Below are 14119 nucleotides of genomic sequence, written 5' to 3'. Positions count from 1 at the left end.
GAACCAGCTTGTTTTCTTCTGCTCTGGGGGTATGATTACAAGAAAGGAGATTCCGATTAAACATCAGGAAGAGCTGTTTGACTGTGGAACAGATTCCCTTGTAAGGTGGTGGACTCTCCTTCATTGATTATTTTTAAGCAGAGGTTGGATGGCCTTCTGTCATGGATGCTATAGCTGAGATTCCTGCATTGTAGGGGATTGGACTAGATGACCCCCAGGGACCCTTCCAACTCTACGATTCTATGATAGGATGGAAGCATGGGGCAGCTTCACAAATGACACCTGCTGAAATTAAAGGTGTAGAGACCTTGCCTTCTTTTGCATCTGGCCACAGGCTGCCCACCCATGACATGACATGGTATTCTGTGGACTAATCTGTAGTGAATCTTTCAGATGATAGCTTTTAGCAGACTTGATGGGGCAAAGACAGAAAAATCACCACCTGCGGCGTACATGCTACATTACTTTGTTCCACTGCCACCTCGTCAAGGGTTCCACAGGTGTTTGAAGCAATACAGAGATCTGTGAAACCTGTTTTCTAGAGATGAGGGCTGGTTGAATGCATACACCCCATGAAAAATGATGGCCATTTCATACGTGCTTCAATTCTCTGGGGGCAAAAGTAGCAAATTGCATCCTATCTTTCAGACCCTCCCTCAATGCTGTTCTCACCACCTTGATATGTGAAAAGAGCAAAACATCACCATATATAGTTAGAGTAAGGTTGCCAGATTTTTTTCAATGAATCCAGGGACACTTTTCAACTTCAATGGATTTTGTATGGGGACTGATTTGTAAATCTGGGGACTGTCCCCGGGAAACGGGGACATCTGGTAACCTTAAGTTAGAGGTCTCCCTTTTTGTATACTAGCTGACAATATCGATCAGTTCTGCTGTCTTGGAACTGTGTGGGGAAGAGTCTGCTGTAAATCATAATCATAATGTGATTATTGGGAGGTAACAATGTGTTGTTTCAATCTTTGCACGGTTTTATCTCTTGCCTGCAGTGTTTTTTTTCTGGGGAGGGGACAGTGACGCAGGGGTATGCATACCTCTTAACATTTTGTGAATCTAAGTTTGGCCTCATTGAGGGGCAGTATTTCAATGTGAGTAGGAAAACGAGAGTACTCCTAAACATTTTTTAAAATAAAAAAGCACCACTTGCATGTACTTGGGAATCAATTCCACTGGCTGTATGAAATGTGTGGAATATTAAAACCCAAGGCCTTGTTACATGATACTGGATAGTGACCCATTATAAACATTAGATAAGGACAAAATGGAAAACACCCACTGATTAATGCATGAAGCATATATACTCTGATAAGGATAAGTGCTTTCTGATAAAGCAGAAAGGTATCTTCAAAAGATAGCAAACAAGCAACAGTGAAAGTCGAAGATCAGTGCTCTTTAGGTAACATTAAATAATGGTTGGGTGAACTTTCTAAGTCACTTTTCACCAATGGCTGTGCTGGTTGAGATGGGGGAGAAATTTGTTCCAGTTCGTGTTTAAAAGCAAATTTATCAGACTTGCACTTTCCAAAACTGTGCAAGCAGAAACAAGAGTTATCCTTTGAAATTTGCACATATCCGAATTTTGTGATGCAGTACTCCAACCAATGTTTACACACATGGGGGAAATGTACTTTAATGTACAGGGAAATATCATCGGTTGATTCCCATTTTATTGTGTTTGCTCCCAAGAATACAACCGTTTTTTTAAGGTCACAGGCCTCACTGCAACAAAGCCCAAGGAGACTTTCCTGAGGTTTGTAAAGTAGATTAGCAGATACGTTTATACTAAAAACGTTAAAGATAAAGGTAAGGGGACCCCTGACCATTAGGTCCAGTCGTGACCGACTCTGGGGTTGCGGCGCTCATCTCGCTTTATTGGCTGAGGGAGCCGGCGTACAGCTTCCGGGTCATGTGGCCTGCATGACTAAGGCGTTTCTGGTGAAACCAGAGCAGCACACAGAAACACCGTTTACCTTCCCGCCGGAGCGATACCTATTTATCTACTTGCACTTTGAGGTGCTTTCAAACTGCTAGGTTGGCAGGAGCAGGGACCGAGCAACAGGAGCTCACCCCGTTGCGGGGATTCGAACCACCGACCTTCTGATCGGCAAGTCCTAGGCTCTGTGGTTTAACCCACAGCACCACCTGTGTAAATGGCCACAAAGACTTCAGTACAAGAAGCCTGCATTTAGAAAGCTATGATTCATAAATGAAATCATGATGCACACTCCCTGCCCTGTGTATTAGTTCTAGATATTTAATCTGCTGCTGTGGTCTTCCCATCCTGGCAGCCGACATCGATCAATACAGGAAACCTCCCAAGAACTTCCAGCTTTGACCCTGTACATAAATGATGAGGAATGATATGGTTGCTGATAGCCTGCGATGACTCCCTGGCCACGCCTGGGAATGCCTGTAAACTTCCAATGACATAGGACAGAATGCATGCTTAGAAACCCTGCTTGGAAAACACATTGCCAGTATGACGCAGTTCTCTTAACCACGTCTCTGGAAGTTAAAATGAGACCTTACTGGGGGTTATTTGCAGGTGGGATTCAATCACACGCCAGCAAATTCAGGCTTCGCAATTATAGTGGTTGAGGTCTTGCACAGACAAACCCGCTTCCAAAAGACCGGACTTCTTACAATTAACTATGGGGAAATGCACTGGAAACTGCGGGAAAACACTTGCTTTGATGCAGCATCATCTAGCTTCCTACAGTCAGAGTGAATCATCCTTAAATAGCAAACATCATCTGATCTCCTTGGGAACAAATGAAGATGAATGCTCAATAAGCAGGTTCCCTGAAAGTCCCCTAGGAAAAGCATGGAAGTATCTAGGGTAGTGGGGACGCGGGTGGCGCTGTGGGTTAAACCACAGAGCCTAGGACTTGCTGATCAGAAGGTCGGCGGTTCGAATCCCCGCAATGGGGTGAGCTCCCGTTGCTCAGTCCCTGCTCCTGCCAACCTAGCAGTTCGAAAGCACGTCAAAGTGCAAGTAAATTAATAGGTACTGCTCCGGCGGGAAGGTAAACGGCGTTTCCGTGTGCTGCTCTGGTTCGCCAGAAGCGGCTTAGTCATGCTGGCCACATGACCCGGAAGCTGTACGTCGGCTCCCTCGGCCAATAAAGCAAGATGAGTGCTGCAACCCCAGAGTCGGCCACAACTGGACCTAATGGTCAGGGGTCCCTTTACCTTTTATCTAGGGCAGTGTTTTTCAACCACTGTTCCGCGGCACACTAGTGTGCCGCGAGATGTTGCCTGGTGTGCCGCGAGATGTTGCCTGGAGGGAGGCGGGCGAGTCGGGCGGCGAGAGGCGGGGCAGCGGCGGCGAGGAGAGGCCGCCCAGCGCGGGGCTCTCGCCGTCTGCCTGCCTGGCTGCCTGCGAGCTCGGTGGGCAGCGCCTCCGTCCGCAGCGCCCGCCTCGCGGCTCTCATTCCCTGCCCCTGCCAAAGCTCACCCAGCCAAGCCGCGCTCTCCTTCCTGCCTCGCTTTGCTGCCTCCTCCCCCCCCACCCCAAAGCTTGGAGGTTCCCCGGCGCCGACCCGCAGGTTTGACCCCCTTCTCACACCTGTTCGCGCTCCTTGCACGGAATGGGGCGGATGGGGAGGAACGGGGCTCGCCGCTGCCTCCGCTCGCCCTCCCCCCTCCGCCGGCGGTCCCGCGATTCTTGGCTTTTTGGCGGTTGGCACAGAAGGAAGGCAAGGGGGAGGGAAAAAAATTGAAACTTACACTTTCGTGCGTCCCTCCCGGCGTGACGCTGCGCGCTGACGTCACGGGGCTGTAATGGTGGTGTGCCTCGAGATTTTTTTCATGAAACAAGTGTGCCTTTGCCCAAAAAAGGTTGGGAAACACTGATCTAGGGTAGTAGCCACACCACCAATGTGGGTTATGTTATAATGGTGGCTTTCTTCATCCCTATGGCTCACAATTTCTAGTCTCCAAAGCTGCCGAAAGAACACATTGTCCTCTGTTCTTTGCTCCTGTGTGAACCCTTATTCCTACGTTCTCTTTAGATCCTCTTTTACTTCACCACCCTTTTCTCTGTCTCTCCTGTCCATTCTTCTTCTCAGGCCCCTGCTTCTTATACTTGGTTGGTATCCATCTGTCTCAGGAGACAGTGGAAGAGTGCGCCTTTGGGGGTGAAGTCAAGCAGTTGGGAGAGTTGCAGTGCCTGCCATGGTTGTAGAGACCAATAAAGGAGAGGCGTGTTTCATTGCAGCTGGGGTAAATGAAGGCATCCAGTTGTGCTGATGCAGGTGTACCGTGACGTTACTTCTTTCTGCACTCTTCCCAGCCATTGTTCCTCCTCTGACCACTGCTGTAGATACACAACCTGACGCATTGTCTCCAGGTGATGTGGTTGTCTGCAAGCGATTCCCACATGGTGGGGTTGATGTTGCCAGCCTTCATGTCACGTTTGCACACGTCTTTGTAATGCAGAGTTGGTCTGCCAATGGGCCTGGTGCCTGAAGCCATCATCCCAAAGAACACATCCTTGGGGATCCTGTCATCTTCCATTCTGTGGACATCAGCAAGTCATCGTAGACTTGGCTGAGACAGGAGTGTGAACATGGAATGTGGGCTTGGGAGAGCATAACTTTGTTTGAGACTGTCCTGTCATGTGATGCCCACATGATATAGAACAAGTGGAAGGCATTGAGGTGTTGCTCTTGACAGCTGCAAGCTGCCCATGACTAAGTAGTGTGCTCAACATGCAAGCCTGGTAGACCTTCATCTTGTTCTTGGATGTTAACATCACATTCACCCGTATGCTTTTGGAGAGGTTAGCCATTGCCATAGCTCTGCCCTTTAACTATGCTCCTTTCAGACACCCCCTCCCCGCCCCAAGCACACACTCTGGACAGATCATAGAACTGTATTATGGTCCTCTGTGCACCAGAAGCAGTTTAGTCATGCTGGCCACACAACCTGAACATGGACAAACACCGGCTCCCTTGGCCTGAAATGTGAGATGAGCGCCACACCCCATAGTCTTATGGTCACTAACTGCTCGGGAAGAGTAGTTTTTCAAGACTCAAAAGAATTAAAAATGAATTAAGGGCCACAATGTCTCTAGAGAGGTTGTCTGCACTGAGCATTCTGTACACTGAAAGTGACAAACTGAGAGAAACGAATTGTGATGAAGCTGTGGATGATTTTGCTATGAGGAAGGCTAGGAAAACAAAACATTTTAGCCTTACTGTATTTGATGGTTGTAGTTTACTTCTTAATATGTATTTTAAAACTGACTTTTTAATGACAGCATAGATTCTAAAAGTGCCACACTGCCAGGTAATCATGGTCATGTTATTTACACTTCCCAGGCAATATAATTTGTAAACTCAATGTGTGGGTTTTTTTTTTAAAGAATAACATTACAACTTCATTCCCCTAAAAAGTAATGCTTATTCCACAAAAGGTTTACAAAGTTCAGTTATTGCAAAAGTTTTTCAGTGTTAATTTTATGCATTTTTAAAAATCACAATGGTATTTAACAATAACACCTTACGTCCTTTAGAGGAGAAATTGAGAATCGTAGAATTTTAAATACCCATCATCATCTTTGGCTTTGTTTCATTTTCTTGTAGTCGTGAGGGTGGGGGATTGGGAGAGGCCTCTCTTCATCTAAATCCGGCCCTGCCCCCACCCCATAAATAGCCCTAAATGTTGCAAAGCAGCGTCTATTCCTGCGCCCAAATCATATCTAGCGAAGGGACCAAATGGATTCAGAACGACACTCCTCTCCTCGTAGGGTACCATAGGTGCGAAGGGACCTTGGCTTCGGAGTCACGTGCTCCGCGGTCACGTGAGGCGAACCCAAAGCGCTGCTTCTTCGGCTCCCTAAGAACAACGTTGCTGCTGCTGCTGCTTCTGCTCCTCTCCAAGCGCGCGCCAGGTAGGAGGGGCGTCTGGGAGGGCGAGGAGAGAGCGCGCGCGCGCGCGCATGAAAGGGACCCCTGGCGGCTGGCTCTGTTTTTGTTTTTGTTTTCACCCCCTTCTGTTTTCTGTCTCCTGCCGGAGAAGTAGGTCCGTTAAAGGAGACGGGCGCGTGGCTGGGGCTGCCTGGGCGTCGAGGCACAGAAGGAGGGGCAACCTTTGCCCTCGGGGCGCGAGAAGCGGCTAAGCCGCGGCAGCAGCTGGCAGGGCTCGGCTGAGCCACGCCTTGGAAACCCGAGCGCTGCTCGCCTCCGCTTCCTCGCCGCCCCGTTCCTGAGGCTTCTCCTCAGCTGCAGAAAGAAAACCCCAAAGCAGCACCTCCCTTCCCTGACGGGAAAACATACCCAATTGAGTATATAGCCTGTCGGGGGGTGCTGCCTTCGCGCGCGCCCCCCCCCCGCCCCATCTGTGCCCGCGAGGCGATGGACAGCTGCTATTTAAGCCGGAGAAGTTTCAAAAACGAAAACGCTTTGCAGAATTGCAGAGTTGGAAAGGACCACGAAGATCATCAACTACCAACTTCCTGCAATGTATAGGATGTTTTTAATATATATATTTTTTGCCCAACGTGGGGCTTCAACCCATGACCCTGAGATTAAGAGTACAGTGGTACGTCGGGTTACATACGCTTCAGGTTACAGACTCCGCTAACCCAGAAATAGTACCTCGGGTTAAGAACTTTGCTTCAGGATGAGAACAGAAATTGTGCTCCGGCGGCGTGGCAGCAGTGGGAGACCCCATTAGTTAAAGTGGTGCTTCAGGTTAAGAACAGTTTCAGGTTAAAAACAGACCTCCAGAACGAATTAAGTACTTAACCTGAAGTACCGCTGTATTCATGTTGTACCGTCCAACTGAGCTGCTTTATCTAGCATCTCTCATGCACAAAACTCCACTTCTGGCAAAAGTCCCTAGGCAGGACTGATTGGCTGGACTGTCTAGTAGGGAGGTGGTATGGTTCAGGGCAAGAGAAGCTTTGGCGCTGCAGATGCTGTCAGGCTACAACTCCCATAAGTCAAGGGTTAGGGATGATTAGAGTTTCTATTGAGCAACATCTGGAGGACCAAAGGTTCTCCACACCTGTGAGCGTAATCACTAGTGACTAATTTCTAAGAGTGGTGTGTAGACTCTGGACCATCTGGTACGCAGGCTGAGACCCTACCTGCCTGCAGACTGTCTCGCCAGAGTGGTGCATGCTCTGGTTACCTCCTGCTTGGACTACTGCAATTCACTTTGTGTGGGGCTACCTTTGAAGGTGACTCGGAAACTGCAATTAATCCAGAATGCGACAGCTAGACTAGTGACGGGGAGTGGCTGCCGAGACCACATAACACCGGTCCTGAAAGACCAACATTGGCTCCCAGTACATTTCTGAGCACAATTCAAAGTGTTGGTGCTGACCTTGAAAGCCCTAAACGGCCTCGGTCCAGTATACCTGAAGGAGCATCTCCACCCCCATCGTTCTACCCGGACACTGAGGTCCAGCTCCGAGGGCCTTCTGGCAGTTCCCTTGCTGCAAGAAGCAAAGCTACAGGGAACCAGGCAGAGGGCCTTCTCAGTAGTGTGGCCTGCCCTGTGGAACGCCCTCCCATCAGATGTCAAGGAAATAAACAACTATCCTACTTTTAAAAGACATCTGAAGGCAGCCCTGTTTAGGGAAGTTTTTAATGTTTGAAGTTTTATTCTGTTTTTCGTATTCTGTTGGGAGCCACCCAGAGTGGCTGGGGAAACCCAGCCAGATGAGTGGGGTATAAATAATAAATTATTAAATAATAATAATAATAATTCTCCTCTCTCCTCTTTAGGTAATAATGTGCATTACGTCACTTCAAAATGTGTTCAACCCTCCGTACTGTGTTTGGGACCCCTTCCTTATTCTGCTGAGTGGGACTGTGCACCTCTGCCCCCAAGGTCCTGTCCATATGGCACCACTGATACCTTCCTTGTCCTGAAATGAAGGATTTTTGGAGTGGTGGGGGTTGCAATTGCTTCTCAACAAGTACCTGCACCTTTCTGCTGGATCCCTGTGGTTCCCTGAAAGAAAGGCACTTTGGATACACACATTATTACAGAACAAGTGGGGCCTGCTCTAACAAACTGTTGTTGTTGTTGTTGTTGTTGTTGTTGTTGTTGTTGTTGTTGTTGTTGTTGTTGTTATCATTTGCATAGAATCAGAATTGTAGAAGTGTAGAGTTGGAAGGGACCACGAGGGTCATCTAAGCCAACCCCTTGGAATATAGAAATCTTTTACCCAACATGGGGCTCAAAACGCTGACCCTGAGATTAAGAGTCTCATCCTGTACCCACTGAGCTTTCCCTCTGCATGGACAGATTGTGCTGCACTATATCAAGCAACAGAACCACAATCCGAGCCTTTGGATCAGCACATATAAGCAACTGTGTTTGCACTGTGTTACTGCTAAAGCCCAATTTTGGTATACGGAGCACAGCATTCCCGTATTCAGAGTTCTCAGGTTTGAATAAGAAGCCATCAGGATGGCTTTGAATCTTACACAGCCTAACTTCGGTTGGTGGAAATCGTGTGTGTGAAATTGTGGATCAAGTTTGTTCCTCAACTTGAATTTTGAACCTGGGGGGAAAATTACACGCATTTAATTAACAGTTGTTTTATTGTTGAAGACAAGGGAATTTGGGAGTAAGAATGATATTGTTTGGGGAGTTCCATTTCACTTGCCAAATGAAAACGAGAGATTTACATAAAATATGGTAACATGATGCAACTTCAGTATATATAAGTGTAAGCTATATTGGACACAACAATTTGAGTTTTGCAGAACTCTGTGAAGTTTTATATGGGTCCATTTTCATGGATTTGATTTTGGGGTTCGCATTTATTTTTGTACATTAGTTCAGGTTTTCCTTTTAATACCCATTTCTTTTTGTGTGTGTTGTATATTCTTCCGAAAAGGATGCCACGTCTTAATTTCTGTTCTCGGAGGTCCCCGGTGGTTTGCAGTAGTGCTTGCGTTGCGTCAAGCCAGCCTCTCGCAACAAATATAGGCCTCGGTAATTAGTTCTGCTGTTATTTTAATGGGTGAAATGTTGGTTTTTCCTTTGTGGGTCGTATATGACATTCAGTGGGTTGGCTCCAGACTTAAGTCAGTGCCTCTTTAGACCCCTGTGACTAATCTGGGGTGCAGCGCTATACTGAAGATCTCCTGGCTGAGGTTTCCACAATTTAGGAAGTGTAACTCACTCGTGCTTCCTCTCTTCTGGCATACAAAACCATTCTCAAATCATTTCAGTTACAGTTGAAAATCAGCATTGCCATGTCTTTCTTTAATTCTTAGGATCCTGTGATTCTAACACTTCCTAAAGTGACACACCCTGTTTTGGTTTGCAAGTCACTATTAGTTTAGAGTTGTTGTTGTTGGTTGTTGTTCTTTTTAATGAGCGTATCTCTGTTGCAGATATCTTAAAGAATGGTGGCAATGCGACGGATGCTGCTGTAGCAGTAGCAGCTGCTTTAAATGTGACTGAACCATGCAGTACCGGCATAGGTGGAGACTGCTTCTGCCTCTATTATGACGCAAGCACAAAACAGGTACATGGTCTCAATGGAAGGTAAGTACCAGAGAGAGAAAGAGAGAGCGAGAGAGAGCACGCACATGAGCAGTTGTTGTATTCTGCTATGTACTAGGGCAGAGAGTTGTTGTATTCTGTTACGTATTAGAAAATATAGTTGTATTCAGTTACATGCTGGGGTAAGCTGTGCATCTAGGATTTCTCTCTTTGTAATTTCTGCTCCCCCACCCACCCTCCAAAACCACCTTTTTGCTGCTGGTTTGAGAGTAGGGGCCGAGAAATGAGAGGACCAAGGCTGGATCTAGACGCATCAAAAGAACATTTCAGGAAAACGTGTTATAACCTCATAATTGTCAAAAGATGGAACTCCACAGCACCATCTGGTGTCAACAGTGTTATGACATACAGTATTTGAAACGCTTAAAAAAAACCCCTAATGTAGCTGAGTCCTAAGACAGTGGTGACGAACCTATGGCATGTGTGCCAGAGAGGGCACTCAGAGCCCTCTCTCTGGGTATGCAGGGCTGTCGCTTCTGTGCCGGGGGTAGGGGAGGAGGAGGAGAGGAGGGCTTATGCGCACTGTCCAAAGCCTGTGGCACCAGGGCCATAGCTTCTGTGCCAGAGCTGGGGGAGGAGGAGAATGGGCTCGCACCATTCAAAGTCTGTGGCACCAGGGCCTGGCAAGTGAGTGAGGGGCTAAGCAGACATTGACTTTTGATGCGCCCAGGCCTTCCGCCAGTCTGTTTTTCCTACTCGGGAGTAAGCTGCCTTGAGTTCAGCAGGGCTTAATTCCCTGGGTCAGTAAGCATATAAAGACGGCAGCCTAAAGAAGGGGCTGCTGCGTTTACATGTTTGCTGGGCTTTCCCACAGAAGCCAACAGAGAAATTCATTCTGTGGAGACTGCAATCAAACGGCATCCGAAGAAAAGGCAAAATATAATAATAATAATAATAATAATAATAATAATAATAATAATAATAAAAAATTTATACCCTGCCCATCTGGCTGGGTTTATTTATTTATTTATTTATTTATATTTATTTATTTGTATGTGCACATGCAGAAAACCATTATTTTCTCATATTAAAAATTGGGAGAGGGTGGCTCTTAGTATAGCCCTCCAGCGTACACTAGTGGCCAAAATTATGGAACCTTCTAGAAAAAATGTATTTCTGAGGTTTGATGGCTCATAACACCACTTTGTTTTGGAGTAATACTGGTCCTTTTTTTCTGTGGGGATGCAGTGGGACGCATACTCCTAAACATTTTGTGAATTTAATGGGAGAAGAAATTCACTGTATTTATTTTCCCCAGTTTGAACTGTATTTATTCCCCCCCCCCCCCCCGTGGTGATTTTCTTGAGTCAAAACGAGAGTATCCCTAAACTTTTTTTTTAAGAAAAAAGCACTGAGTTATACCATAAAATTATATATCAATGGAAAGATAATTTAATGAAGAATGTAATGCAATAACTTTTTTGAAGGATTATTTATTACAACATCAGTCGTAAAGAAGAAGCATGAAACACACAGGAAAAAATGAGATATACAGGTAAAATTGCTGTGTTGGCACTTTGTGATGAAGACGTAAGTTTTGGGTTGCAGTTTGGGCACTCGGTCTCTAAAAGGTACACCATCACTGTCCTAAGAAAACTCCTCTGTGAATGGCAGCCAGGTTGTTGAGTGAAGAGATGCCACTTCCTTTTCTGATATCATACATTTTATTGTAGGTGATACTACTACAGGAAACAGAATGCTAGACTAGGGCTGCAGTCCTGTGTACTCTTTCCTGGGGTTAAGTCCCACTGAAGTAGGGTAGTTGGCCAGCCAAGATTATGTGACTTGCTTCATGACACACAATGAATTCAAAGCACAGGCCTGAATTCAGGTTTTCCGGACTGAAGCTCAACCTTCTATCTTCTGGATCACACTGGCAACGATGGGAAGCTTGGGAAGGGGAGTGGCTGGAAACTGCGGCAAATGGAGAGCCATTAAAGCACAGCAAACCAGCTTGTTGCCACTAGCTCGACTGCTGTAAAATAAGCAGATACAGATTACTTGGACAGAATTTCTCAATGGAATTCCACGTATATAACGGGGCTCAGTTTAGTGGTTTTGTTCAGGCTTGCCACACTTATCATGAGCCTGTTTGCAATGTATACAAATGGTGTTTGTCCAGTTTTAGTGTGTGCCTTCAGGCTTGTGTGCATAATGTCACTTTGTTTTTAAGCTGAACTTGATAATGATTTTGTGCAAACATCCTGGTGGACAGAGTGTCTGCAGTTCTGGTTTCATATGGGGAAGACTTTCATTTTAACCAGGAGGTCAGAATCCAGCTTTGCACCTCATTTCCTTTTCGTTTTGTTCTGATTTTCCTACATTCATATGCTATTCTACTTTTCGCCGCTGCAGAGGAATAGCTGCCCTTTAGGTCTAAGTTGAATATTAATAGGAAGATGCTATAAAAGGATAGCATCGGGTCCAGGTGCTCTTTAGTTCCTGTTGCTGTAGTCCAAGGGCAGAGAGCAGGACATGCTGAAATTCCTCTGATTATTTTTTCCCTCCCAGGAACCTTTCACAAAGAAACAGGAAACTCCTTAGAGCAACATTGCACTAAGTGGCGCATGCATGTGAGGAACAAGGTCAACTTGTGCAACAAGACTTTTCCACCCTCTTCTCCCCCACATGACCCCTAAACCTGTTCTGGTGGTTTGCAGAACAGATTTAGGTGGTGCAGGGAGAAGTCTTGTTGCGGGAGTGGACCTCATTTTGCAAATGCAATAACTTAGTTGACTCCCACCCTTGGTTTGTGTGCTGTGACAGTTTCTGTATTAAGCCATGTTTCAAATATGAGTGTCCCTCACTCCTGCCTCACACGCCCTATGCAAATTCTCCCTCCTCCCACAGCACTCACGCACCTCAAACAAGCCATAGTTTGGCTTGTCATGTTGTCTGAACCCAGACCATGGCTTGTTTGTTTCAACTGAACCTTCAACTGAAGGTTCGTTTCTTGGTTTATTTCTGGCTTATTGCTCATGATTTGTTTGAAACAAACCACAATCTGGCAGTTCCTGACCCGTATATTACTGGTACAGAAGCTCTTTGAAGGTTTGGACCTTACAATTCTAGTTCATAGGGTTAAGAGCATCGTATGGGTTAAGAACATCTGTTTCTGTGTTGCTGAATTAATGTAATATGTTGAGAATAGTGGTTTGAAACAGCCCATTTTAAGAAGAGCAATTGGTTGGTGTATCTAAGAAGAGTTTCTGGAAATAAAGATGGCAGAATTTCAGCCTTTGATGAATCATTTCTGTGAAAATGCCATGGAAAATGTTCAACATTATTTCAGGTTGTTGCCAGGAGGCTTCTAAGCACTGTTACAGTGCTGTGCCGAGAAACTGTAGCACCATCATCAAACTTTTTTTTTTAATAAGGTCAAATGGATGCTCTTTTCCCCCTTTTATCTTTTTAGTATGCTTGTAATTCGGTTTCCATGTGGATCTCTGTTTGCTTTGCAGCGGTCGGTCTCCACAGGCCCTGACCCTTGAGCTGCTAAAAGAGCATGGCTTCAGCGAGGAAAATCGTCCGCCTCCACTACATGCACACAATGTCACTGTACCTGGTGCGGCAGCTGGCTGGTGCGATGCCGTTGCTCTGCATGGAAGCAAAAAGGTGAACCCCAAATGAACATGCAGATTCAGGAATGTAGCATAACCAAAACTGTTTATTTTTGGCAGATTTTTTGTTCTTTTAAAGCAACTATATTTTGCACTTTAAAAAAACAACAAATAAATCTGAATTTGCTAATTTAGTTTATTATGCACAGTTTCTTCCACTCCTTCCAGATATACAGAAATGCAAGGAGAAATGGAGGCCACGAAATCTCCTCCCCTATCACTAGAAATGTTACCCCACCTGACTTCTGAGATTTCGCCAGATTGTCAGCTTATTTTCAAGCGTATATTCACAGTCACAGAGACCTGGGAGTGTTTTGGTCGATTCATATTTTCTCCCACTTTTCTATTTATTGATAGTCTATTGAACAGCTTTGTTCATAGGGTTAATTTTTTGTAAAGAGGAGGGCCTTGGGAATGTTTTTAATCAGACACACGTACATTTCAAATGTTGCATCTAGATGGAAAAGTAATTGCGCGATCTTTCCCGGTCCAGCTTTCCATGCGGCAAATTCTGCAGCCAGCTATAGACCTGGCTGAGAAGGGCTTTCCAGTCTCAGAGATTGCTTCCTACTGCTGGAAGAAAAATGCTCATGCTCTTCAGGCTCCTGGCAACCCACACGGGAAGGACCTGCTGATAGATGGCCAAGCACCTGATCACGGACAAGTCTTCTGCAATCCCCTTTTGGCAGACACTTTTAAGGTGAGCCGAACTGTCTTGAGCCCAGTGACCTCAGCTCAGAACTATGGCTGCATTCAAACAGCAGTTTATTTAGTTTCCTCGACATTTCCCCAGCCGTTCATTTCTGCATTATATTTGAGCTTTCGCACGGTGTAAAAGCTGCTTATAGAACTACAGCGGAATGTAGCACAAATTCAGCGTTCGTTTTCATGTTATTTGCTTCCAGAAAAAGATCTGTTCACAAATAACATGGAAACGAGTTCCA

The 14119-nt window shown here is 45.8% G+C and overlaps 1 protein-coding gene across 4 annotated transcripts in view; it reads left to right on the top strand.

Annotated features, from left to right (window-relative positions):
* The first annotated feature begins 5636 nt into the window (after positions 1-5636).
* The window catches only part of LOC310707914 (glutathione hydrolase-like YwrD proenzyme), a 31574-nt gene continuing 23091 nt past the window's right edge, over positions 5637-14119 (top strand). For 2 of the 4 annotated variants that reach the window (XM_083505389.1, XM_083505388.1), the window contains exons 1-6: positions 5637-5914; positions 7758-7863; positions 8882-8979; positions 9384-9537; positions 13017-13170; positions 13669-13875. In XM_083505389.1, the coding sequence (XP_083361515.1) occupies positions 5683-5914; positions 7758-7863; positions 8882-8979; positions 9384-9537; positions 13017-13170; positions 13669-13875 (951 nt within the window). In that variant the 5' untranslated portion in view covers positions 5637-5682. Of the gene's footprint in view, positions 5915-7757; positions 7864-8881; positions 8980-9383; positions 9538-13016; positions 13171-13668; positions 13876-14119 lie in introns of those variants that run through there. The other 2 variants (XM_083505390.1, XM_083505391.1) reach the window with 2 other exon arrangements.

This window comes from Podarcis liolepis (assembly GCF_965112155.1).
Source record: "Podarcis liolepis genome assembly, chromosome: 5".
NCBI lineage: Eukaryota > Metazoa > Chordata > Lepidosauria > Squamata > Lacertidae > Podarcis > Podarcis liolepis.
The sequence above is the reverse complement of the archived record's forward strand: the minus strand, read 5'-3'. Positions and strand labels throughout refer to the sequence as shown.